General features: G+C 40.4%; 1 protein-coding gene across 3 annotated transcripts in view; it reads left to right on the forward strand.

The window, feature by feature from the left end:
- The window catches only part of SPIRE1 (spire type actin nucleation factor 1), a 322,037-nt gene that overhangs the window by 56,276 nt on the left and 240,946 nt on the right, over positions 1 to 24,815 (forward strand). For all 3 annotated transcript variants that reach the window (XM_073212799.1, XM_037001038.2, XM_073212800.1), the window contains exon 2: positions 11,943 to 11,974. In XM_073212799.1, the coding sequence (XP_073068900.1) occupies positions 11,943 to 11,974 (32 nt within the window). The remainder of the gene's footprint in view (positions 1 to 11,942; positions 11,975 to 24,815) is intronic.

Genomic DNA, 24,815 nt, shown 5'->3' on the forward strand with positions numbered 1-24,815 from the left:
CACAAAATTATTATCTTATAGTCCTGGCAGTCAGAAGTCTCAAAATGGGTCTTATGGGCTAAAATCAAGGTGGTGGCAGGGCTGTATTCCTTCTAAAGGCTCTGGGGAAGAATCTGTTCCTTGCCTTTTCCAGCTTCAGGATACTTTCCACATTCCTTAGCTTATGTCCCCCTTCCTGCATTTAGATCACTGTCATTTTTGTTGCTGTCATTACATCTCCTCCTTTGACTCTCCTGCCTCTTATAAGGCCCCTTGTGATGACATTGGTTCCATCTGGATAATCCAGGATAACCTCTCTGTCTCAAGATTCTTGATTTAATCACAGCTGTAAAGTCACTTTGCCATGAAATCACATATAGGTTCTGGGAATTAGGATGTGGACATCTTTGGGGGACCATTATTTGGCTTATTATAGTCTTTTTATTTATGGGTTGATAATAATGATTGCCATTTCAGGCTTTCTTTTTTGAGTTTTGAGTAATAACTGATGAAAATATCCCTTCCCACCACCCTGGCCTTAACCCATTGCTCAGCTTCATCTGTTTGACCATTTGAATGCCATCATCCTGGACACCATCACATAAAGAGGGTGTGAGTAGGTGTGTGTTAGAAAGTTCTGGAGAGAGATATAGTAAAAGTAAGTGTCTTTTAAAGATCTTAGTGAACAAATATAAAAATTAGTTGATTTTATATTAATTTTTCATATGATGTAGCTACTTTTGGTATTTCAAAATCTGTACCTCTTTTACATGGTTATAATTCTAGTAAGTGTAAAAATTTAAATTGTTTTTCTGCAGAACATTTTATCATAAGACTTGAAGAATAAGACCTTTTAGTTATTTTGCTATGTCAGTTTTACTTAGGACTTTTTTTAGTGTATCTACATCTTGTATCTTTCCACAGGGTTAATAATGATAACCTTAGGTACCAGTTGCTGTGTCCCTGCAGTAGGGCATTGTGCCAAGACCTTCAAACTTTTTTTCATTTAATTTTCACATCAGCCTCATGAGGTAGGTATTATTCCCTCATTTTGACAAGAATGCTGAAAACTCTGGGAATTATCTTACTTTAAAGTTACATCATAGAATTAGTGTGAGATTTGAACCTAGGACAGTCCAACTCAGAAGGCTCATTCTTATTCTACCACACTGCCTTGCTAGGGCAGCTGAGAGAAGGGCTTACTTAAATAAACTATTGGTTAAGCATCAACAGTTGTGAAGAAGAAAATACACAAGAGCTATTATGGCAATGGAAAATTAAATTTTATTTCATTTTCCTGACATTCAGAATAGGAAGAGAAACTTGATGAAGCACATAATCTTTGGTTAGCAAGTATATCAGTTTTCTCCTGTATCTAAATTCTAAATTCCTGTTAATCTTTGAGTATCTATAATAGTAAAATTGTATGACACAGAGGATAATGATTTGATAATTTAACAACCACAATGAAAGTATCCTTTGTATGACAGTTTGTTGTGTCAAATGCATAGCGTTTTTTCATTAAAAATGTAACTTGCCACAAATTATTTTGTTGGGGGAGATGGGTATAAGCTAATAATTACATAATTCAGTGTCCTAACTTTTGATACAGAAACAGCAAACTAAAGTATACACTAATCATGGATCTAAGCCCTCAGTGGCCATGTTTCAGAAATCCAGGTGTGATTAAGCTGCAGGAATTATTGCTAAATTTCAGCCTGTTACTTGTTCAAAACAATGATCTTTTTTTAATGTTAATATAAAAGTTTTCCAAAAAGCCAATCTGATGTGCTTCCCTCTTATAAAACTACTGAAGTTCTTAAACTAATGCTTGTTGATCAGTCTTGGTCAAGCCTTTGAGAATGCTATTGAAAAAATGAAACATGTTTGCATGCCATTCTTTTCTTCTCACTCTACTCTATCTCTACTCCAATCTAGTAGCGAGTCCTGTTAACTCTGCTTCTCAATTATATCTTGAATCCTATACTCTCCTTTTGGCCACTGCCACCACCCATTTGCCCAGCCCAGTCCGCCTTGTTTTCACTTTGACCCTTTCTCTTCACTGCTTCTCCATATAGCAGGACTGACCCAGAGCCCTACCTTGAGTCAGCTCATGCCCTTGCTTAAAATCCTCCAGTAGCTTCCTAATATATTTAAATAAAATTTAAACTATTTATACTGTCTGTAAAGGCCTGTGTGTTCTGCCCCTGTCTGTCTTTCCAAATGTATTTTATGCTATCTACCTACAACTGCTTCCAGGGCCTTACTGCAGGCTGCCTCTTGGTTCTGGAATAGGTACTTCCCCAAGCCCAACTGTTAGCTGCTGCCTAACTTCAAGGTCTCTGTTGAAATGTCATCTTGAAGAGTCCTATCTGATTGCATCCTAAATTGGGTCATTTCTGCTGTTTTCTTTTTCTACTTTTTTCTACCAGAATAAGGCTATTTTGTCCTAATAGCCTTATTATCAGTTGTAATTACATTATTTGATTCCTTTTTTGGTTGGTGTTCACTAAAATGTAAGCCTTATGAAGCAGAGACCATGTCTGGCTTGTTTGTTACTATATCATCAGTGCTTACCAGAGTTACTGAGTAGCTGTTCAATAAATATTTATTGAGTGAATGAGAGGGGCAGAGGCAAGCTGGCAGGAGGGCAAAGTATGTCTTTTGATTTTTCTCGTTTCAGTGTGAAAAAGGACATATTTTCACATGATTAGATTGGCCGAAACATTGCCCAGAATTTGGTCACACAAGAAAAATTTGGAGAATAATTCCAAGATTCATTTGTTCATCTGAAAAATTACAGAGATTCTATATCTTTTTGGAGGGCATAGTTCACCTTTTGTGTATTCAGGTAATTTGAAACATATTGATGATTTGACTGTGTGATAATTCAGCCATATGCTGAGATTTTTACTTCAAAGACTGCTAGCTAGCTACCATAATTTGGGTATTATTTATCTACATGAACATCTTGAACTTTTTCTGAAACCGTGTCTCAATTTCCACCAAACAGTTGTGTTGTTCTGCTGAGGTGAGGCCATTTTGGAGAGTGTTGTGTGAGGTCTGATCCTCAACAGCCAGGACTATGAATGGGCCTACTAGGTTGTATTCACTGGGATGTTCTTCCTGGAAGCTTATTGAGAAGACCTGCTCAAATGAAAGTACCTGATTTTCAGCATTTAAGATTTAAAATGTTTGCCTGAGATGACAGTGTTGTCTTAGTTGATGAGTTCTTTATGACAAATATATTATACTAGGACTAGTTTGTCTCTTAAGCCATTTTATATCAGTTTGTAGGAATACATTGATGCTTCTATTTCCTGGGATATGAAGGAACTTATCTAGTAAACCTTGAGAGCAGATCAGATATTTTAGAATGAGTTAGAAAGAAGGATTTAAAACACAAACTTATATTGCTCATTCCTTTTGAGAAACACTGCTGCTATGCAGATCATCCTTTATGGTGTATAAGCAATTTGATAATGTTGAAATATTTTGAAACTTAATATTTGTATACCATTTCAGATATTTCCTTTTACATCATCATATAGTCAGCCTAGCATTCTAATTTAACTAAGCCTGATAAAAATCAATAAAATTAAGTGATAAAGTTAATTTTATTGAAATAATTGATTGACTGCATTTAATAATCTGAAACTCTGCTTAGGCCTACTATCAATTTAGGTTGCTAGAAATAGAAAGTGAAGTCATAGGATTCCAGGTTTTAGAGGGATTCTTTAGATCTGGTTCTGTGAAACAAAAGTTATCAACCTTGGAAGAAACACTCAGAAGTTGTCAAATGAAAATCCCTTGGTGCTATATACTATATTAGCAGTTTCCAACTGTTAAATCAAGGAATGCATTTCCTCAGAAACAGTATTATAAATGGTAGGTAGCTGGGACAGCCCCTCTGCCATCCCCACTAGCCCCTGTGGGAATGGAGGACTAGGATAACAAAATCACATCAGTACTCATGACAGAGGTCAGGAGCTTTGGAGTGTACTCTTAGATCTGTCATTTTGTATAGATCATTTGACTCCTCAGGCTCAGATTACTTACTCATCTGTAAAGTGAGTGGATTGGGCAAGATTTCTAGGGTTCTGTGAAGCTCTGCTGTCATGTAATTGGGACTTCCTGATTCCTTTGTCAAAGTCTGGGCAAGGATTTTCTCAACACCACAATACCTACAGAATAGATTCAGAATTCTTCACCAACATGACTACCAGCAACAGCAAACTTACTACATAACATTCCATATTTCTTTGCAATTGTCCTTACCTTAAGAATATATTGAGGATTCACAACATGGTGGCATGAGTAGGGTGGCGGAAATCTCCCAAAACCATATGTACTTTGAAAATACAGCGAATACAACTATTCCTAAAAGAGTGATTAGAAGATACAATACACCAGCCAGGCCACATCTACATCTGCAAGAACTCAACATCTCACGAAAAGGGTAAGATTCAAAGCAGTGACGCGGCGGTACCCAAGCACTCTTCCATCCCAGCTCACCGGCAGGAGGAAAAGAATCAGAGTAGGGAGGGAGTGGAAGCAGAGGACTGCTAAATAATCAGCCCAAGTAATCTGCACTGGGAGCACAGACACACATTGCATGGTGTACTGGATATGAGGAATGGAAAAGCAAAATCTGAGATTGACTACAAAAAGTTCCTCACAGCTGGCTGCCCTGGGACAAAGAAAAGTGGGCACTTTAAAAGCCTTAAAGGGACAAAGGTTTAACAGGTGGACAAAATTGTCCTGGCACACTCAGCCCAGCAGGCTGGGAACATTAAGGAACTTCAGGTGCCCTAACCCCCTGGGTGCAATGCAGCACTGAAGCCCCTCGCAGTGATAAGAAGCCTGCTGTTTATTCCGCCCTGCTAGCACTGCCAGCTAACCAGCTGGTCTGCCATTGCTGCGGAGCAACCGGGGACCAACCCTACACACAGGAACCACACAGAGGCTTCTCCCAGCTTGCGGCTAACCAAGCCAGACCCAGTGGCGGCCTCCTGCCCACAGTCAACTGACACAGTGGAGAACAGTGTAGAGTCTGGAAGGCACAAAGGGGCTTTATTCTCGCGGCGAACATGCACTGCTAGCCTACAACCCCTGCCAGTGCCCTAGGCCATTGTGAGGGCTTCCTCGCCCACAGCTATTCAGGGGATTAACCCAGAGGCTGCCCCCTGTGGGCGGCTGACCGACACAGGCAGACGAAGCTGGTGCGGAATCCAGAAAGCACATAGAAACTGTTATCGCGGTGAACGTGTGCTGATTGCCCGCAACCACCATCAGTGCCCTAGGCTATCCCAACAGCCACCCCACCCACAGCACCCCAGGGGATTAACTCAGAGGCTGCCCCCTGTGTGCAGCTGAGCAGCACAGGCAGAAGAAACTGGTGAGAAGTCCACAAAGCATGTACGGGCTCTGTTCTCACGGCAAACATGTGCTGATTGCCTGAAACTACCACTAGTACCCCACGCCAGACCGAGGGCTGCCCCATCCATGGCTGCTCAGGGGATCAACCCAGAGGCTGCTCCCTCTGTGTGGTTGCCTGGTACAGGCAGTGGGGACTGGCATGGACTACTGAAAGTATGAAGGGGTGCCATTATCACAGGAGAACCCAGGCTGCTCGCCTGTGACTCCCACCACTGCCCTAGGCCATACCGGGAGTTGCCGCCATCTACAACAGTTCAGGGGCTCAACCCATATGTTGCTCCCTGTCTGCGTTTGCCAAGCACAGGCACCAGAGACTGGCATGGAGTCCCAAAAGCACAAATGGGCGCCATTCTCGTGAGAGAACATGCCGCTTGCCTGTGACCCATGCCAATGCCCTAGACCATCCCGAGGGCTGACCTGCCCACAACAGCTCAGGAGATTAACCCAGAGGCTGCTCCCTGTGTGTGGTTGACTGGCACAGGCAACAGAGATAGACAAGATGACCAGCAAGCAGGACTTTGTTCTCCCCACTGACACATGTGCCACTCGCCAATGATTACTTCCATTGCCATGAAAATGAAGAAGAATCTTGTTAAGTGCAAATTCCCTCAAACACCAGAAGGAGGGCCTGGTGAGACTGAAATCATGAATCTTCCAGGAAAAGAAATCAAAATAAACGTCATAAGCATGCTGATGGGGCTACAAAGAAATATGCAAGAGCTAAGGGATGAAGTATGGAGGGGGATAACAGAAAGGAAACAAGCAATGGAAGGACTTAAGAGCAGACTGGATGAGATGCAAGCGACTGTTAATGGAATAGAAATCAGAGAACAGGAATACAGAGAAGCTGAGGCAGAGAGATAAAAGGATCTCTAAGAATAAAAAAATATTAAGAGAACTGTGTGGCCAATCCAAAAGGAACAATATTCACTTTATAGGGGTACCAGAAGAAGAGAGAGAAAAAGGGATAGAAAGTATTTTTGAAGAAAGAATTGCTGAAAACTTCCCCAAGCTGGGGAAGGAAATAGTCTCGCCAACCATGGAAGCCCACAGAACTCCCAACAGAAGGGACCCAAGGAGGACAACACCAAGACATATAATAATTAAAATGGAAAAGATCAAAGACAAGGACACAGTATTAAAGGCAGCCAGAAAGAGAAAAAAGATCACCTACAAAGGAAAACCCATCAGGCTGTCATCAGACTTCTCAACGGAAACTTTACAGACCAGAAGAGAATGTCATGATATATTTAATGCAATGCAACAGAAGGGCCTTGAACCAAGAATACTGTATCCAGCACAATTATCATTTAAATTTGAAGGAGGGATTAAACAATTTCCAGATGTTGAGGGAGTTTGCCTCTCACAAACCACCTCTACAGGGTATTTTAAAGGGACTGCACTAGATGGAAGCACTCCTAAGGCTAAGTAGATGTCACAAGAGAAAATGAAATCACAGCAAAGAAATAAGACCAACCGAATATTAAGTAAAGGCAAAAAATAAAATCAACTATCCACAAAAACAGTCAAAGGAAACACAAAAGAGTACAGAATAAAACATCTAACATAAAAGAATGAAGGAGGAAGAATAAGGAGGGAGAGAAATAATCATCAGACTGTTTCTTATAGCTTAATAAGAGAGTTCAGTTAGATGGTTAGATAGTAAAGAAGCTACCATTGAACCTTTGGTAACCATGAATCCAAAGCCTGCAATGGCAGTAAGTACATATCTATCAGTAATCACCCTAAATGCAAATGGACTGAATGCACCAATCAAAAGACACAGAGTAATGGAATGGATAAAAAAGCAAGACCCATCTATATGCTGCTTACAAAAGACTCACCTAAAACCCAAAGACATACACAGACTAAAAGTGAAGGGATGAAAAAAGATATTTCATACAAACAGAAGGGAGTAAAAAGCAGTTGTTACAGTACGTGTATCAGACAAAATTGACTTCAAAACAAAGAAAGTAACAAGAAATAAAGAACATTACATAATTATAAAGGTTGCAGTACAATAAGAGGATATAACCATTATTCACCAGCATATGTGAAACAAATACTAACAGAATTAAAGGAGGAAATAGAATGCAATGCATTCATTTTAGGAGACTTGAACACACCACTCAACTCCAAAGGGCACATCAACCAGGCAGAAAATAAATAAGGACACAGAGGCACTGAAAAACACACTAGAACAGATGGACCTAACACACATCTACAGAACTCTACACTCCAAAGCAGCAGGATACACATTCTTCTCAAGTGCACATGGAACATTTTCCAGAATAGACCACATACTAGGCCACAAGAAGAGCCTCAGTAAATTCAAAAAGATTGAAATTCTACCAACCAACTTCTCAGATCACAAAGGTGTAAAACTAGAAATAAATTGTACAAAGAAAACAAAAAGGCTCACAAACACATAGAGGTTTAACAACATGCTCCTAAATAATCAATGGATCAATGATGAAATTAAAACAGAGATCAAGCAATATATGGAGACAAATGACAACAACAGCACAAAGCGCCAACCTCTGTGGGACACAGCGAAAGTAGTTCTAAGAGGAAAGTATATTGCAACCCAGGCCTATTTAAAGAAGGAAGAACAATCCCAAATGAATAGTCTAAAGTCACAATTACTGAAATCGGAAAAAGAAGAACAAATGAGTCCCAATGTCAGCAGAAGGAGGGATGTAATAAAGATCAGAGAAGAAATAAATAAAATTGAGAAGAATAGAACAATAGAAAAAATCAATGGAAGCAAGAGCTGGTTCTTTGAGGAAATAAACAAAATAGAGAAACCCCTAGCCAGACTTATTAATAGAAAAAGAGAATCAACACACATAAGCAGAATCAGAAATGAGAAAGGAAAAATCACAACAGAAACCACAAAAATACAAAGAATTATTAGACAATACTATGAAAATCTATATGTTAACAAACTGGAAAACCGAGAAGAATTGGACAACTTCCTAGAAAAATACAACCTTCAAAGACTGTCCAAGAAAGAATCAGATAATCCACACAGACCAATTACCAGCAACAAAATTGAATTGGTAATCAAAAACTACCCAAGAAGAAAACACCTGGACCAGATGGATTCACTGCTGAATTTTATCAGACATATAGAGAAGACATAATAACCATTCTCCTTAAAGTTTTCCAAAAAATAGAAGAGAAGGGAATACTTCCAAACTCATTCTATGAAGACAGCATCACTCTAATACCAAAAACCAGGCAAAGACCCCACAAAAAAAAGAAAATTACAGACCAATATCCCTGATGTACATACATGCAAAAATATTCAACAAAATATTAAACCGAATTCAAAAATACATCAAGAGGATCATACACCATGATCAAGTGGGATTCATCCCAGGGATGCAAGGATGGTACAACATTTGAAAATACATCAATATCATCTGCCACATCAACAAAAAGAAGGACTAAAACCACATGATCATCTCCATAGATGCTGAAAAAGAGTTTGATAAAATTCAACATCCATTCATGATAAAAACTCTTAGCAAAATGGGTACAGAGGGTAAGTATCTCAACATAATAAAGGCAATATATGACAAACTCACAGCCAACATCATACTTAGCAATGAGAAGCTGAAAGTTTTTCCTGTAAGATCGGGAACATGACAAGAATGCCCACTCTCTCCGTTTTCATTCAACATAGTTCTGGATCTCCTAGCCATGGCAATCAGTGAACAGAAAGAAATAAAAGGCATCCAGATTGGCAAGGGAGAAGGCAAACTGTCACTATTTGCAGATGACATGATATTGTACATTAGAAACCCTAAGGAATCCACTCCAAAACTACTAGATCTAATATCTGAGTTCAGCAAAGTTCTGGGATACAAATTAAAACACAGAAATCTGTTGCATTTCTATACACTAACGATGAACTAGCAGAAAGAGAAATCAGGAGAACAATCCCATTCACAATTGCATCAAAAAGAATAAAATACGTAGGAATAAACCTAACCAAGGAGTTGAAAGACCTGTACACTGAAAACTGCAAGAGACTCTTAAGAGAATTTAAGGGGACACTAATAAATGGAAATTCATTCCGTGTTCTTGGGTCGGAAAAATTAATATTGTTAAAATGGCCATCCTACTTGATGTATTCTACAGATTCAATGCAATCCCTATCAAAATACCGACAGCATTCTTCAACGAACTGGAACAAAGGGTTCCAAAATTCATATGGAACCACCAGACACCGAATATCCAAAACAATCCTGAGAAGGAAGAATCAAGCTGGGGAATTATGCTCCCTGACATCAAGCTCAACTAAAGCCAGAGTAATCAAGACAATTTGGTACTGGCACAAGAACAGACCCACAGGCCAGTGGAACAGACTGGAGAGCCCAGATGTTAACCCAAGCATATATGGTCAATTAATATATGATGAAGGGCCTGTGGATATACAATGGGGCCATGACTACCTCTTCAACAGCTGGTGTTGGCAAAACTGGACAGCTACATGTAAGAGAATGAACTTGGATTATTGTCGATCCCTGTCCACAAAAGTAAACTCAAAATGGATCAAAGACCTGAATGTAAGTCATGAAACCATAAAACTCTTAGAGAAAAACATACGCAAAAATCTCTTGGATATAACATCAGCAACTTTTTCATGAACATATCTCCATTGGCGTGGGAAACAAAAGCAAAAATGAACAAGTGGGACTATACAAAAATCAAAAGCTTCTGTATGGTAAAGGACATCATCAGTAGAACAAAAAGGCATCCCACAGTATGGGAGAATATATTCGTAAATGACATATCTGATATGGGGTTGACATCCAATTTATATAAATAGCTTATGCACCTCAACAAACAAAAAGCAAATAATCCAATGAAAAAATGGGCAGAGGAACTGAACAGACACTTCTCTGAAGAAGAAATTCAGATGGCCAACAGGCCCATGAAATGATGCTCCACATTGCTAATCATCAGAGAAATGCAAATTAAAACCACAATGTGATATCTCCTGACACCAGTTAGGATGGCTACTATCCACAAGACAAACAACAAATGTTGACAAGGATGTGAAGAAAGGGGAACCCTCCTACACTGCTGGTGGGAATGTAAATTAGTTCAACCATTGTGGAAAGCAGTATGGAGGTTCCTCAAAAAACTCAAAATAGAAATACCATTTGACCCTGGAATTCCATTCCTAGGAATTTACCGTAAGAGTGTCTGAGCCCATTTGGAAAAAGACATATGCACTCCTATATTTATCGCAGCATTATTTACAATAGCCAAGAAATGGAATCAACCTAAGTGTCCACCAGTAGATGAATGGATAAAGAAGATGTGGTACATATACACAATGAAATACTATTCAGCCATAAGAAGAAAAAAATCCTACTATTTGGAATGACATGGATGGAGCTAGTGGGTATTATGCTCAGTGAAATAAGCCAGGAGGAGAAGGACAAGTATCAAATGATTTCACTCATCTGTGGAGTATAAGAACACACCACAAACTGAAGGAAGAAAACAGCAGCAGACTCACAGAACCCAAGAATGGACTAACCGTTACTAACGGGAAAGGGACTGTAGAGGATGGGTGGGAAGGGAGGGATAAGGGGAAAAGGGAGTATTACGATTAGCACACATAATTAGATGGGGGGCACACGGAGAAGGCAGTATAACAGAGAAGACAAGTAGTGATTCTATAGCATCTTTCTATGCTGATGGACAGTGACTGTAATGGGGTATGTCGTGGGGACTTGGTAATGGGGGGAGTCTGGTAACCATGTTTCTCGTGTGTTTTTGCATTAATGATATCAAAAATAAGAATATATGATACTGAGGAAGTACATTCATATGCTCTCAAAGAGGTTACTCTGTGTTTAAGTTTGTCTTCATCCCTTATTTTCCCCTCCCTACGTCCATATTAATGTTGATGCAGTCAAATTTTGTTCAGTTCTAGTTATTCTTTAGATGATCCTTAATTGGAATAACTGCTGAGTTAATTATATGATTTTCTTATTAAGGAAAAACAACCATCATATATTAAAGAAAATTTGAGTTTCAAACATTTCTGCTTGCACTAAAATCATCAAAGTTCCTTTAAACCAAAATATATTTGGGGAAAAGCCCAGGAGTCTTTTGAAGGCTTTTTAATGGTATTTTGAAGTATTTTAAAAGGTACCTTTCCAATGCATCTAAAGTATTTTTACATATTTTAGAAAGAAAGCAAGATTTTAAAAGTATTCTTATCTTACATTCATTAATTTGCATATATACATATTAAATATGTATATGTGGTTTTTATCATAATATACGTAGGCATATTCCCATCTTTTTATTATTTTCTTATGGGCCTGTTTATACTTAAATCTCTGAGCAGGACCTTCTAAAATCTTCATTCTAGAACTTTCATTTGTATAGATATTTTGATATGATGAAGGCAACACAGAAGAGCTCAAGTACTTTTATTAAATGATAAAAAAGCTCTAATTCTTTGAAAGTAATTTTTTGTTTCTTTATTACAGGTAAATTGGGATATTCACGTACAGAAACAGAGGTAAGAGATGCTCAAATATTTCTTACAGTCTTTGACTTGAGTACTGAACTGTTTTACTGTGGGGTGTTTGTATTCTTCAATAAATGAATGAATGAATGAATAAATTAATTAATAATCAAATGTACATCACAGTGATTCAACAGTCCCCTTCACCGACCCACTCCCCTTCCCCTTGGTAACCATTAGTCATTTCTCAGTGTTTATGAGTCTAATAGTGTTTTGTTCCTTGTTTTTTACTTTGTTGTATTCCACAAGTAAGTGAAATGATATGGTATGTGTCTTTCTCCACCTGGCTTATTTCACTGAGCATATACCCTCCAGATTCATCTGTGTTGTTGCAACTGACAGGATTTCTTTTCTTTTTATGGCTGAATAATATTCTGTTGTGTATATTTACCACATCTTCATCCATTCATCCATCCTTCTATTGATGGACACTCAGGTTACTTCCATATCTTGGCTATTGCAAACAGTGTGGCGATAAACATGGTGGTGCTCAAATGTTGTTGAATCTGGGATTTTGTTTTCTTAAGGTAAATTCATTGGAATGGAATTCCTGTTTCAAATTGTATTTTTGTTTCTAGTTTTTTGAGGAACCTCCATACAGCTTTACATCGCAGTTACACCAATTTGCAGTCCCACCTACAGTGTAGGAGGGGAGGGTTCCTGTTTCTCTGCATCCTTACCAGCATTTGTTATTTCTTGTCTTTTGGGTAGTTCTAACTGGTGCGAGGTGATACCTCATTGTGGTTTTAATTTACATTTCCCTGGTGATTAGTATTTGTGGAGCATCTTTTCATGTGCTTGTTGGCCATTTGTACTTTTTCTTTAGAAAAGTGTCTGTTCAGATCCTCTACCCATTTCTTGATTGGGTTATTGGTTTTTTGGGTGTTGAAGTGTATGAATTTTTTATATATTTTGGATGTTAACCCCTTGTTGGATATGTCGTTTATAAATATATTCTCTCATACTGTAGGATGCCTTTTTGTTCTGTTGATGGTGTTGTTTGCTGTACAGAAACTTTTTAGCTTGTTGTAGTCCCACTTGTTCATTTTTGCTTTTATTTCCCTTGCCTGAGCAGACGTGTTCAGGGAAAAATAGCTCATGTTTATATTCAAGAGATTTTTGCCTATGTTTTCCTCTAAGAGTTCTGTGGTTTCATGACTTAACATTCAGGTCTTTGATCTGTTTTGAGGTTATTTTTGTGTATGGAGTTAGACAATAATCCAGTTTCATTCTCCTACATTGTCCAGTTTTGTCAACAGCAGTTGTTGAAGAGGCTGGATTTTCCCCATTCTATATTTATGCCTCCTTTATCATACATTAATTGACCATATATGCTTGGGTTTATATCTGGACTCTTCAGTCTGTTCCATTGATCTATGGGGCTGTTCTTTTGCCAGTGCCAAACTGTTTTGATTATTATGGCTTTGTAGTAGTTTGAAGTCAGGGAGTGTAATCCCAAGCTTTGTTCTTTCTCAGGATTACTTTGGCTATTCAGGATCTTTTGTGGTTCCATATGAATTTTAGAACTTTTTTTCTAGTTAATTGGAGAATGCTGTTGGTATTTTGATAGAGATTGCATTGAATTTATAAATTGCTTTGGGCAGGATGGCCATTTTGACAATATTATTTCATCCTATCCATGAGCACGGATGTATTTCCATTTTTTGGTTTCTTCTTTAGTTTCTCTCATGATTGTCTTGTAGTTTTCAAGGTATAGACCTTTCACCTCCTTGGTTAAGTTTATTCCTAGATATTTTATTCTTCTGATGAAATTGTAAATGGAGTTGTTTTCCTGATTCTCTTTCTGCTAGTTTCTTGTTAGTATATAGGAATGCAACAGATTTCTGTGTATTAATTTTGTATCCTACAACTTTGCTGAATTCAGTTATTACTTCTAGTAGTTTTTGGATCAAGTGTTTAGTGTCATCTGCAAATACTGAGAGTTTATCTTCTTCCTTACCAATTTGGGTGCCTTTATCTCTTTGTGTTGTCTGATTGCCATGTCTAGGACCTCCAGTACTAAGTATGTTGAATAAAAGTGGTGAGAGTGTGCGTCCTTGTTTTGTTCCCAGTCTTAGAGGAAAAGCTTTCAGCTTTTCTCTATTAAGTATGATGTTGGCTGTGGGTTTGTTGTATATGACTTTTATTATATTGAGGTACTTGCCCTCTATACCCCATTTGTTGTGAGTTTTTATCATCAATGAGTGTTGAATTTTGTCAAATGCATTTTCAGCATCTATTGAGATGATCATGTGGTTTTTATCCCTTATGTTAATGTGGTATCTCATGTTGATTGACTAATGAATATTATACCATCATTGCATCCCTGGAATAAATCCCATTTTGTCATGAAGGAGATTGATCTTTCTGTTGTGTTTTTGGATTCGATTTGCTAACATTTTGTTGAAGATTTTTGCTTCTGTGTTCATCAGAGATATTGGTCTATAATTTTTTTTTGTGGTGTTGTCTGGTTTTGGTGTTACAGTCATGCTGGCCTCATAGAATGAGTTTGGAAGTGTTCCCTCCTCTTCTGTATTTTGGAATATTTTAAGAAGAATGGTCTTAGCTCTTTAAATGTTTGGTAGAATTTGGATGTGAAGCTGTCTGTACCTGGAGTTTTGTTGTTGGGAAGTTTTTTGATTACCAATTTAATTTCTGCTGGTAATCTTCCTGTTTATATTTTCTGTTGCTTCCTGGGTCAGTCTTGGAAGGTTGTATTTTCTAGAAAGTTGTCCATTTCTTCCAAGTTATTCTGTTTGTTACCATGTAATTTTTCATAGTATTCTCTAATAATTCTTTGTATTTCTGTGGTGTCCATAGTGACTTTTCCTTTGTCATTTCTTGTTCTGTTTATGTGTGTACATGTAGCGGATGGCATTGTAGGGTCTCTTTTCATCCAGATAGTGGAAATTGTTATATAGGAGAAAGAGAGGATTATTGAGGGACTCAGGTGGGAGAGAGACACACTTCAGCATCGCTTGGAGAAGCTGGGGATAACCTATGGGATGCTGTTAAAGAGGAGAGACAGTTACTGAAAGGCAGGTCACGCTCCTAGAAGATTCCCTAGCAGTGGCAAGGGGGAGACGGCAGGAAAAGCCGCATTGCAGGAGACTGTGGGGGAGGGGGAGGGGGAGGAAAGAGTAGTGCCTTCAGCTCCAGAGATGGTGGAGGAGGAGGAGCTGTTGGTGGAAGAGCCCGAGGGAGAAGAGGAGGAGGTGGGGCTATTGGCAGATCTGCCACCCAGGCCGCCACAGCCGGTACCATCTTCTCCCGTTTTAAAGGCCCACCCATCTGTAATTAAGAAAATAAAAGCAAAACAACTTCTGGCTCCTCAGGGGGAGGAGCAGCCCCCTCCCCAAGTTGTGGAGCACTCCATGCTCCACTCCTACACCCAGGATGAGCTGGTGGACCTGAGCATCCGTTATAGGCAGAGGCCATCGGAATCTCTGCCTACATGGCTTTTATGTCTCTGGGATACTGGGGTGGAAAACACTGTTGTGTCAAGTGCTGAGAAGAGTAGAATGGTTTCCCCAATGACTCACCCTTCCCTCTGGCAGTGGTTGCAAAGTGCGGGTCACGCCTCGGGGAATCAGACACTCCTGGAATGACTGACAGCAGCCATCAGGGTAGTTTGGCCTAATCAGGGTGATCTACCATATTTTCACAGTAGTTGGAAAACATATGCAGAGCTCCAGGAGGTACTGCGGGAACTGGGTATGAAAAACATCATCTATAATATGAACCCCCAGGGCCCTGATGAGGAGATGTTCACTATAGGAATGAGAAACCTGGTGCTGCATACAGCTCCCACATCTCTCTTTGGGTCCCTAGTGAATACTCTTGCCCCCCAAATAGGGCAACCCATAAGTGAAACTACTTGTACTCTAGCAGATCTGGGAGAGGTTGAAACAATAAGGGCCCGGAGGGAGGTATAGGCCATGACTGAAAGGAGAGGTGCAAAAGGCCCTGTGACGGTGTCGAGGACCCAGATGTGGGTTGATTTGATAAAGGCCGAGGTAGTGAAAGAAAAACTTGATGGGCAGCCCAATAGAATCTTGTTAGAACTGTGGCACCAATTAAAGCCAGAGCAGCAGTTATAGCCACTGAGGTCCAGGACATGGAAACCAGATTGTAAGGCAATATTTCTGGAGGGGTGGCCTGTGTGTAAAATTGTAACACTTCCAGAATATCTTGCCTGGCTTTAGTGCATTTGCATAATTTCAGGGGTGGTGAGAAGTTCGTCTCCGTATCAATGGATAATTACCTGGGCAAACGAGGGTGTGTCTGAACCTGAGAGTTTAAAGGGAGGGGCTGGCTTGCTTGCTTGCTTCTTCTGGAGCCGAGGAGCAAGATGGCCATGGACTGCAGTTTGTAAGCAATAAATGGGTTTTAAACTTTATTTCTCTCTGTAATTGATTTTGGTTTTTAGAGGTATTTTGCCCTGGGATTTCCTCTCCCCGGACTTATAGCCTATTAGGTGAATATTGTCTCATTTGGATTTGTGACATAGCTCTATTATTCTTTTATTCTTACATATCCTTATTTCTCTCTGTTTCTCAGCTTTTTTGTTTTCCTTTTCTTTAATTTCTGTTTCATTTACCATCCCTACATGATCTAATCTACTTTTAAATTCTCTCGTTGTATGTTTCATTTCAGATACTGTATTCTTTATCTCTCAATGGCTCTTTTTCAGGTTTTCTGTCCCTTTGTTGAAGTCTTCTCTGAAATCCTGAATACTTCTATGTATAAATCTGTGAGCATTTTTATGACTTTTATTTTGAAATCTTTATCAGGAACAATCTGATCTCTGTTTCAGTCAGCCCTCTTTCTGGAGTTCTGTCTTATGGTTTTCTTTTGATCAGATTCCTCTGCCTGTTCATTTTGTCAGGGATTCTGTGTTTCTTCCTTTGTATCAGAAGTATCTGCTATGCTTACTTCTCTAAAGACTGATAGCTTCCTGGAGAAGCTGGGCTATGGTTCCCAGAAGCTCAAGATTCTTTACTTTCTAGTGCCTGGTTTTGTTTTGTGGGAGCCCCAGCTTTTGGTATGCTGTGGGTGGGGCACCTTTCTGTCTGGCTTCTATAGTGGTCTAAGTCTGGGCCGGTAGTTTGTTTGAGCCTACTCACTTTCTGATTAGCTCAGGAATCTCTGTTGAGCCAGCTGTGGGTGGGGCTGCTCTCTGCCTGCCCTCATCAGTGGCAGGGTTAATGGGGTGGGTGGACTGGTGTGCTCTGGGTGGTCACACAGAACCAGGTTTGGACACCATCAGTGAGGAAGGAGCTCTTGGGGCTGGCTCCTCCAGGCACTTCCCCTGTTGGGCTGAAATGGAGCCGAGAAAGCTGGGAGAGTCTCCCTTTGCCTGCCAGGTGGCAAAGTCTTATCCTGCCACTGGGCCAAGTGGGTTGTTTATCAGCAGCGCACTCAGGGAGGATCCTTGGAGGTACATTACCAGCAAGAATATGGAGCGTCTGGGGCTCCCAAGAGTTCCTGATCTGTTAGGCTGAGAAGGTATCCTCCACCTGCCCTTTCTCCTGAGGAGAGAGTTCCATCCAACCCTCCTCCACTCTAGTAACCCTCTCACTGCTGGCAAGTCATTCAAACTGCCACTATTGGGATTGGGACTGGTGGAGTATGCCTGCCCTCAACACTGGGTGGAGTCTCAGCTTCCCACAGTGTTCTGCCTGCCCCCAGTGTCCAGCCTCAATCATCACCAAAACGCAGTATAATGTGGGCTCCTGAGAGGAAATCTCCAGGGCCAAGTGTGGAGTGCTCCTGGGCTCCTACTTCCTCCCTTATCTGTTCCTGTTTCTCCCACCTGTAGGCTGGGGTTGGGGGAGGGCTTGGGTCCCGCTCGATCTTGGCTTTCCACCTCACCCTTTTCTGTGTTGTCCTTCTCTTCATAGGGGGTCTGTTCTGTAGTCTTCTGGTAATTTTCAGGTCTAGTTTTATTTGCTGTATTTTCTTCTTCTGTGTGTTTTTGCGAGGAGGTTTTTGTCTTGCTTTCTTATTCAGCCACCTTTAATCCTTCGATCCCAATTTTGGTCTTCTGATAAGGATATATGGAGAGCAGGTATGTATCTTTTATATTAGGAAGAGTAAAATGTGAAGAATAATCAGTGATCCATATTTTAAAATTGTCAGGGTGTGTTATAAAGATTAGCTTAATCATAATTTAAAATTTTTCCTATTATTATTTGTGAAATTGAGTTAGCTAAGATTTAGAGCCCTTAATAAGAAGTAGTTCAGCTTTTTCTTTCATATTCCAATCTAATGTGTTGTAATAAAGAAATTTAAATATGTTGGACTCCTATGGAGCTGCCTTGGTATAAGAAAAAATAGGCAATTGAAATAAGTAAGGTTAATAATGAATTAGATGCTTTGTTGGTGTGTAAGTACCTTTCTTTCTTTTAAATAGTTTAATTCAAAATTCTGACTGTGAAATTTAAAGAATTCCCATGTGATGCCAGTGTTCCTTGCAGGAGTTTCAACGTTAACACTAAAATACAGGGACAGCACTTAAGACTTACGTATATATGGTGTTCTTTTTAGGAACTGTGGCATCTGTTTGCATTAGGAGTCTTAGGTTTTTTGTTTGTGACAGTGCTTAAATAAAGTATTTAAGCAGTTGTTATTCTAATTTTGTAATACTTCTACATGTTGATGTAGGTTTTAGTAAATTTCAACTTATTTTAAGTAAAATGCAAGCTTCCTAAGGGATTAAATTGTATAATAAAGATGCAAAAATTAATTCTTTTTTGCATTCTGAAGTTGTACAGTTCATTTTGTATTTTTTACTGTTTGGAAGTAGAGATTTTTTTCCAAATTAGTTCAAAAATTTGGAAAGAACTTACTATTTTGTATATTGTGAGAATTTTTGATGTTCAGTATGATGTAAAGGAGTAGACTTTGATTTGAGTTAGAATATATGTTTTATGTGTGGTTTTGGTGTGCATCTTTTTAGCCATGTAATTTCGAGCAAGTAATTTTTCTGTAAGAACTTTGGCTTCTTTACCCATAAAATGTTAGTGATAATCCCTATTAACCTAATGGGTTGTGAAAATTTAAAGAGAGAATTATGTGAAAATGTTTTACAAGTCCTAAAGACACTCTTATGTTTCAAGGTGATACATATACAGTCAGTGTTCATCCATATTTAGGTGATGAAATATGAGGATTTTACGTACAAGACACAGTCATAAGTTTCATTATTTTGTCTTCTTATATTGTATTACCATAACATTAATATGGTTTTAACAGTTTGGGTTTAGTGTACTTACTTGTATAGGAGCATCACTTCATTTTATGTCTTAATTTGTGGTGGCCCCCTATCTTTTGATCCACAATTTAGGTCACCAAAAGAATGGGAAGAACCTTTTTTAAAAAACTATTTGAAGAGGGGAAGATCAATCTGATACTTAGTTTACTAAATAGGTTCAGGGTATTTTCTAGGGATAACAGTGGTTGTGAAATCTGAGGAAGAGATTAGGATTTTGGATGATGATTTAACTATATTGTTTGGATTAAAAAAATGTCACCATGTGTTACTTTGTTAATTAAAATAATAAAAAGAAGGGGCAGTAGAGACAATGAAAACTACTTTTTCAAGAAGTTTGGTGACTTAAGAAAGAGACAATTTAAGTAGGAAGTTTTGTTTGGTTTCCTTTCAAAGAGGAAAGGGAGAGACTACATGTGGTGGTGGTGGTGGTGGGGAAGGTGGTAAAGGAGCCGAGGGACTGAACTCCAAGTTAGTAGATACCTGCTGAAACCAGACTGTGACTATGTTCAAAAGATGGCTTGATGAGAACAGTGGTTCTTCAAGGGCAGTGGGAGGGCTCTGGGAGGTTCTTGACTCCTTTTCAAGGTCAAACTATTGTTAACGGTAATACACAATTACTCTTTTACTTTCATTCTCTCAAGATCACACAATGGAGTTTTCATGACCGCTAACTGTGGCTGTCATGCCAGAATGACTGCGGAAGCAGATACGAGCTAGCCAGCTTTTATTAAGCACGACCTTCAAGAGTTGTACAAAAATGTAAAACAATACCACCCTTCTCACTATTCTTTTTTAAAGTAGAGTTTTTTCCCCATAAAAATGTTACTCATATTAACATATTTAGTATTTTTAATGGTTTAATTTAAATGATTTGATTAAAAATTTCTCAATTTTAATTTCTGGTATAGTAAATGTTGATAGATTATAGCTTGCATAAATTTGGACTTTTCAGTAATTTTTTAGAGTATAAAAGTGTCCTAAAACCAAACAAGTTGAGAACTGTTGGATTTGTTTGTGGATAGCTGAGGTCCTTCTTCATGAGAAGCAGAATTGACTGACAGGGGTAAAATCAGAGTCCTGAACTCGACAATGGGAAGTCCAGGAAATCCTTGATAATATGGATGTGAGCCAATCTTTTTTTGTCAATGAGAAGGTAAGGTCATTTCTGATAAGTTATATTGGATCAGAAAGGTGATTACTAGAGCTTCTTTTCACCTTTGAATTGTTTTTCTATTGAGAAGAGATTCCCAGTTCCTTCTGTAATTTTTAACTGTTAAGCTTTTAAGCCCCATCATGCTCTTGATGGCATTTAGTCCAGACCAAGAGAAGGAAGGGCTGTTCACAAGCTGTGCAGATCAGCAGATATGTGAAGGATTCTGGATCCAGGAATGACATGTCACTTGGTCCACGTTGTGACGCAGACTCATGCTGTGTTCATGCTTGGGCTGTAGTTCCCAGCTGTACCCTGCCCTTTTCACTTCTCAGCCTCTCCCTTATCTAAGGATGGGTTGTTGTGAATAGAGCATCCGGCATGAAGCCTGGCTTAATGAATGTAAGTTTATTATTATTCTAACTTGGGAGGTGTAAGGTTTTCTGAGAAGGAGAAATAAAGAAAATCATACTTCTTAAGCAAGGCTCACAGACGCATTAGGAGCCTCAGGGTGACTGCTGGGAAATTCAGAACTCTTTCTTTCTGGGGCTTAAGGACCCACCTCAATATGTATAGTTGAAATACATAGCTTCTAAGTGTTCAGCTTTTTATTTTTGTAGTACATAAAAAATCAGTTTTTGTAGTACATAAAAATAATGAATTATTTTTTAGTTTACTTATAATCCTCTTTTTAATACTTTTCCTGTATTCATAAAAAACAATTACGAGTTTAGGGATAGCAAGGAGGCCATGCATAGGCATTTGATCAACTTTTAGGTGATCTTGTACCTTGTTTAGCTTAATGTTTCTTAAAAAGCAAGTTTTTTACATTATTTTTCACTATTTGGAATAATTTTTTAGTGGAATAATTTTAGAAGGCATGCACTGTTTTTTACTTTAACTAGCAATTTAATTTTTTCCTACATCTTTTTTATTTTTATAAGATATAATGCACCATTTGTAGTTATAGTTCTTAAAGTTTTCACAAACACATTCAGTTGTGTAGTTATACCCACAGTCAATTTTAATCACTTCCAGAATTCTTCTGTGCTTCTTGGTAGTCATTCCCCCCTTCCCAACAGCCCCTGGCAACCACTGATCTGTATTTTGTCCCTTTTGTTTTGAGAAGGACCCATAGCATTGTGCCACCCACACTCCGTCTCCCTAGGAGGAGCTCTGTAAGTCTGGGGAGAGGAAATCCCAGGGCAAAATACCTCTAAAACCGAAATCAGTCAAAGAGAGAAATAATGTTTAAAATCTGTTTATTGCTTACAAACTGCAGTCCGGGGCCTTCTCTCTTTCCTGCACCTGCAGAAGCAAGCAAACAGGCAAGGCCCTCCCCTTAACCTCTCAGGTATAGATAAGCCCTCAGTTGCCCAGGTAATTACCCATTGATATGAAGATGAACTTCTCTCCACCCCTGCTGAATGATGCAAATGCACTAAAGCCATACTTCTTTCCACACTTGAATGCCTGTTGATATGCATATATACTAAAGCCAGGCAAGATATTCTGAAAATATTGCAGTTTTACCCACAGGCTCACAACTCAGACTGGTAACTTAAAAACTTCTGGGTAACTGACCAGGCTGATGGGCACTTTCCTGCCAAGGAAGCAGTTCTGATCCATAGTGTAGGGGGAGCTTTAATCCCCATTTTACAAGTTTTTCCTTTATTTAAATAGTTTTGTGGGTTATACTCTTCTTTATGAAAAAACTTGCTAAGTACTTGAAAATACTTAAACATAAAGGATTTGAATTTTCAAGTATTTTAATTAAGGCCTTTTCGTTGTTTTTAGCTTCCCAGATTTCACCACATTCCTATCTTCTGTTAAACCACCACTAATTATGAAGCAGTCAGAGGCCCTTTCCCTGTAGCAGGAAAGAAAGTTAAACAATAATTGGAACAATTCTGTTGTTTCCTTGGTGGATTAGCTATATTTTAAGTGGAGTAGGTTAAAGCATTGTATACAAAGTTAAATTAGCTTGTGTCAATATTTTAATTTTGATAGAGCTAGTTTGTGGCACAGCAGAAAAATTTAAGCTTTACTGAGGGAAACTTTTAAAAGACTCATGTTCACATCTTAGAAATAAAGTTCATATATACTGCAAATAGATACTGAAGGGTCCCCAGCAGTAAGATGGCAAACTTCCGGCTTCTCTTCGGGGTCCTCAGTTCCCGCCGGCGCCACCTGAAGCCCAATCACCTCTCGCCCCCCTCCCAATCCCAGCACCTAGCCAACAGCCACCAGCCCCGTAGAAGTGACACCTGAATCAATTCATGCCCCTTCCTATATAACCCAGCACCTTTCCCTAATAAAGCAGAACTCTCCGGTGAATTGCTGCTATGTGTCGCTCCTTTCCTTTCATTGGTGCCGAAACCCGGGAGACGGGACACCCCAACTGGGCCCCGTCTTCCCCCGACACCAGCAGCAGCTTGCCCTCGTCCTCTTTTTCCGGCGCTGGCTCATCACACTCACCACTCCTCTCTGGCCTTTAGATAAGTTTTCCCCCCGGAGTGGGCCACTCTTCCCCGAGCTATCGCAGTGCCATTGACCATGATCGTCCGGCAAGGCCCTGACGCTCAGGGATGAGGAGGGAACGCTCCCCGCCTCAGGCCTTCACGGCTGCAGCGGACCCTCAGGCCCCTCCTCCAAAAGCCATAAATCCCTGCCTCAAGCCTTCACGGCTGCGGCGGACCCTCAGGCCCCTCCCCAAACAGCCATAAGTCCCCGCCTCAAGCCTTTACGGCTGCGGCAACGCTCAGGCCCCTCCTCCGACAGTCATAAATCCCCGCCTCAGGCCTTCACGGCTGCAGTCGACTCTCGGGCACCCCCCTCCAACAGCCATAAACGAGGTGACTCCTTCATGGATGAGAACGCTCCCTTTTCCCCCCCTCCTCCTTCTGCTCCGTCTGCCGAAAACGCCTAGCGCTAGATACCTCGTGACTCCCACTCTGCCTTCTTAGGGAAGTCCGGGTGACGACCCACACTTCCCAAGAAATTCCGACTCGTATACGAGTTTCCGCAGACCACCAAGGATCATCGGGGACGCCCTTTGTCTCCTTGTGGTCTGCTTCCAGTCCGAGGATCTCCGTTCGTCTTCCCCTGTTTGTCTCCTTCTCTGTCCTTTAGCCATGGGAGCCTCCTCATCCCTCCCTGAAAGTTCACCTCTTGAATGCCTGCTTAAGCATCTGGCTATCCTCTCCCTGATGCCTGATATAAAACCAAAACTTCTCCGTAAATATTGCTCCCAAGATTGGCCGACATACCCCCCTAGACAATAAAAACCAATGGCCTGCAGGGGAAACTCTTGATCCTAACATCACTCGCGATCTTTTTAACTACTGCCAGCGCCTGAAAAAAATGGAAGGAGATTCCCTATATTGAAGCTTGCCTCCTCCTCTCCCCACCCCCTCCCAAGTTCTCCTAGCCTGCAAGCCGCCGCCCCCGCAGAAGCCTCCTGTTCACTCCCTTCCCCTTCTTCTCCTACAACAGCCCTTCTCCCTTCCTCCCCAACCATCTCCTCCCCCATCTCACTTCCTCCACCTTCATTCCCTGCAGATTAAGCCTGAGCCTTTCAGCCCCCCTTTAACTAGGTCCCAGGGGCCTCCTCCCTCTTTGCCCTCATCACCTGTTTCTCCCCTGTTAGGGACCGCCTTTGTCTTCTCACATGTTTGTAGAGAGAATGGGAAAGCACCTCCCCCCATGTCTGAACGCAGCATGGGAAAGCACAAGCTAGAGAACAACCTGTGCAGTCCTTAGAAGTTATCTGTCCACAAAAACATATCTTGCCAAGACTCCTCACTCTGAAAATAGGGAGACCTTGAAGATGTGTAGAAACACTGCCCCTGCTTCTAGCTATGCCCTTCTCCCACTTGCTGATGTGGCAGGAATAGAAAACAACGCATTCCATAAGCAATTAACTGGAGCCCTGCTGTAGCTCAGTAGAGCATGGGACTCTTAACCTCAGAGTCATGAGTTCAAGCCCAACTAAAGCAGCAGAGGCAAGCAGCTGGGCTGCTAGCTGGCGACATGTGGGTCCGATTCTATCTTTATTTTCTTTGCCCCCCTTCTGCACTTCAGGACCTGCTCGACTAGGCATGGCTAGACCGCGTCACTCCCCCACAGACTGAGCCAGAACCCTTCAGTCCCCCTCAGACTCAGTCCCGAGAGCCTCCCAAAATTATTGCCCCCCTCCGGGAGGTAGCAAAATCCGAACGCATCATGCGCGTTCACATCCCTTTCTCCTTAAGAGATTTAGCCCAACTAGAGAAACGCCTAAGTTCCTTTTCCACTGATCCCATGACATACATCAGGGAGTTTCAATAGACCCTCCAGTCTTACAGCCTCACACATCATGACATTTTCATGCTCCTGGCCAATACTCTCCTCCCTGAAGAGCGTAGACG

This window comes from Manis javanica, chromosome 9 (assembly GCF_040802235.1).
Source record: "Manis javanica isolate MJ-LG chromosome 9, MJ_LKY, whole genome shotgun sequence".
NCBI lineage: Eukaryota > Metazoa > Chordata > Mammalia > Pholidota > Manidae > Manis > Manis javanica.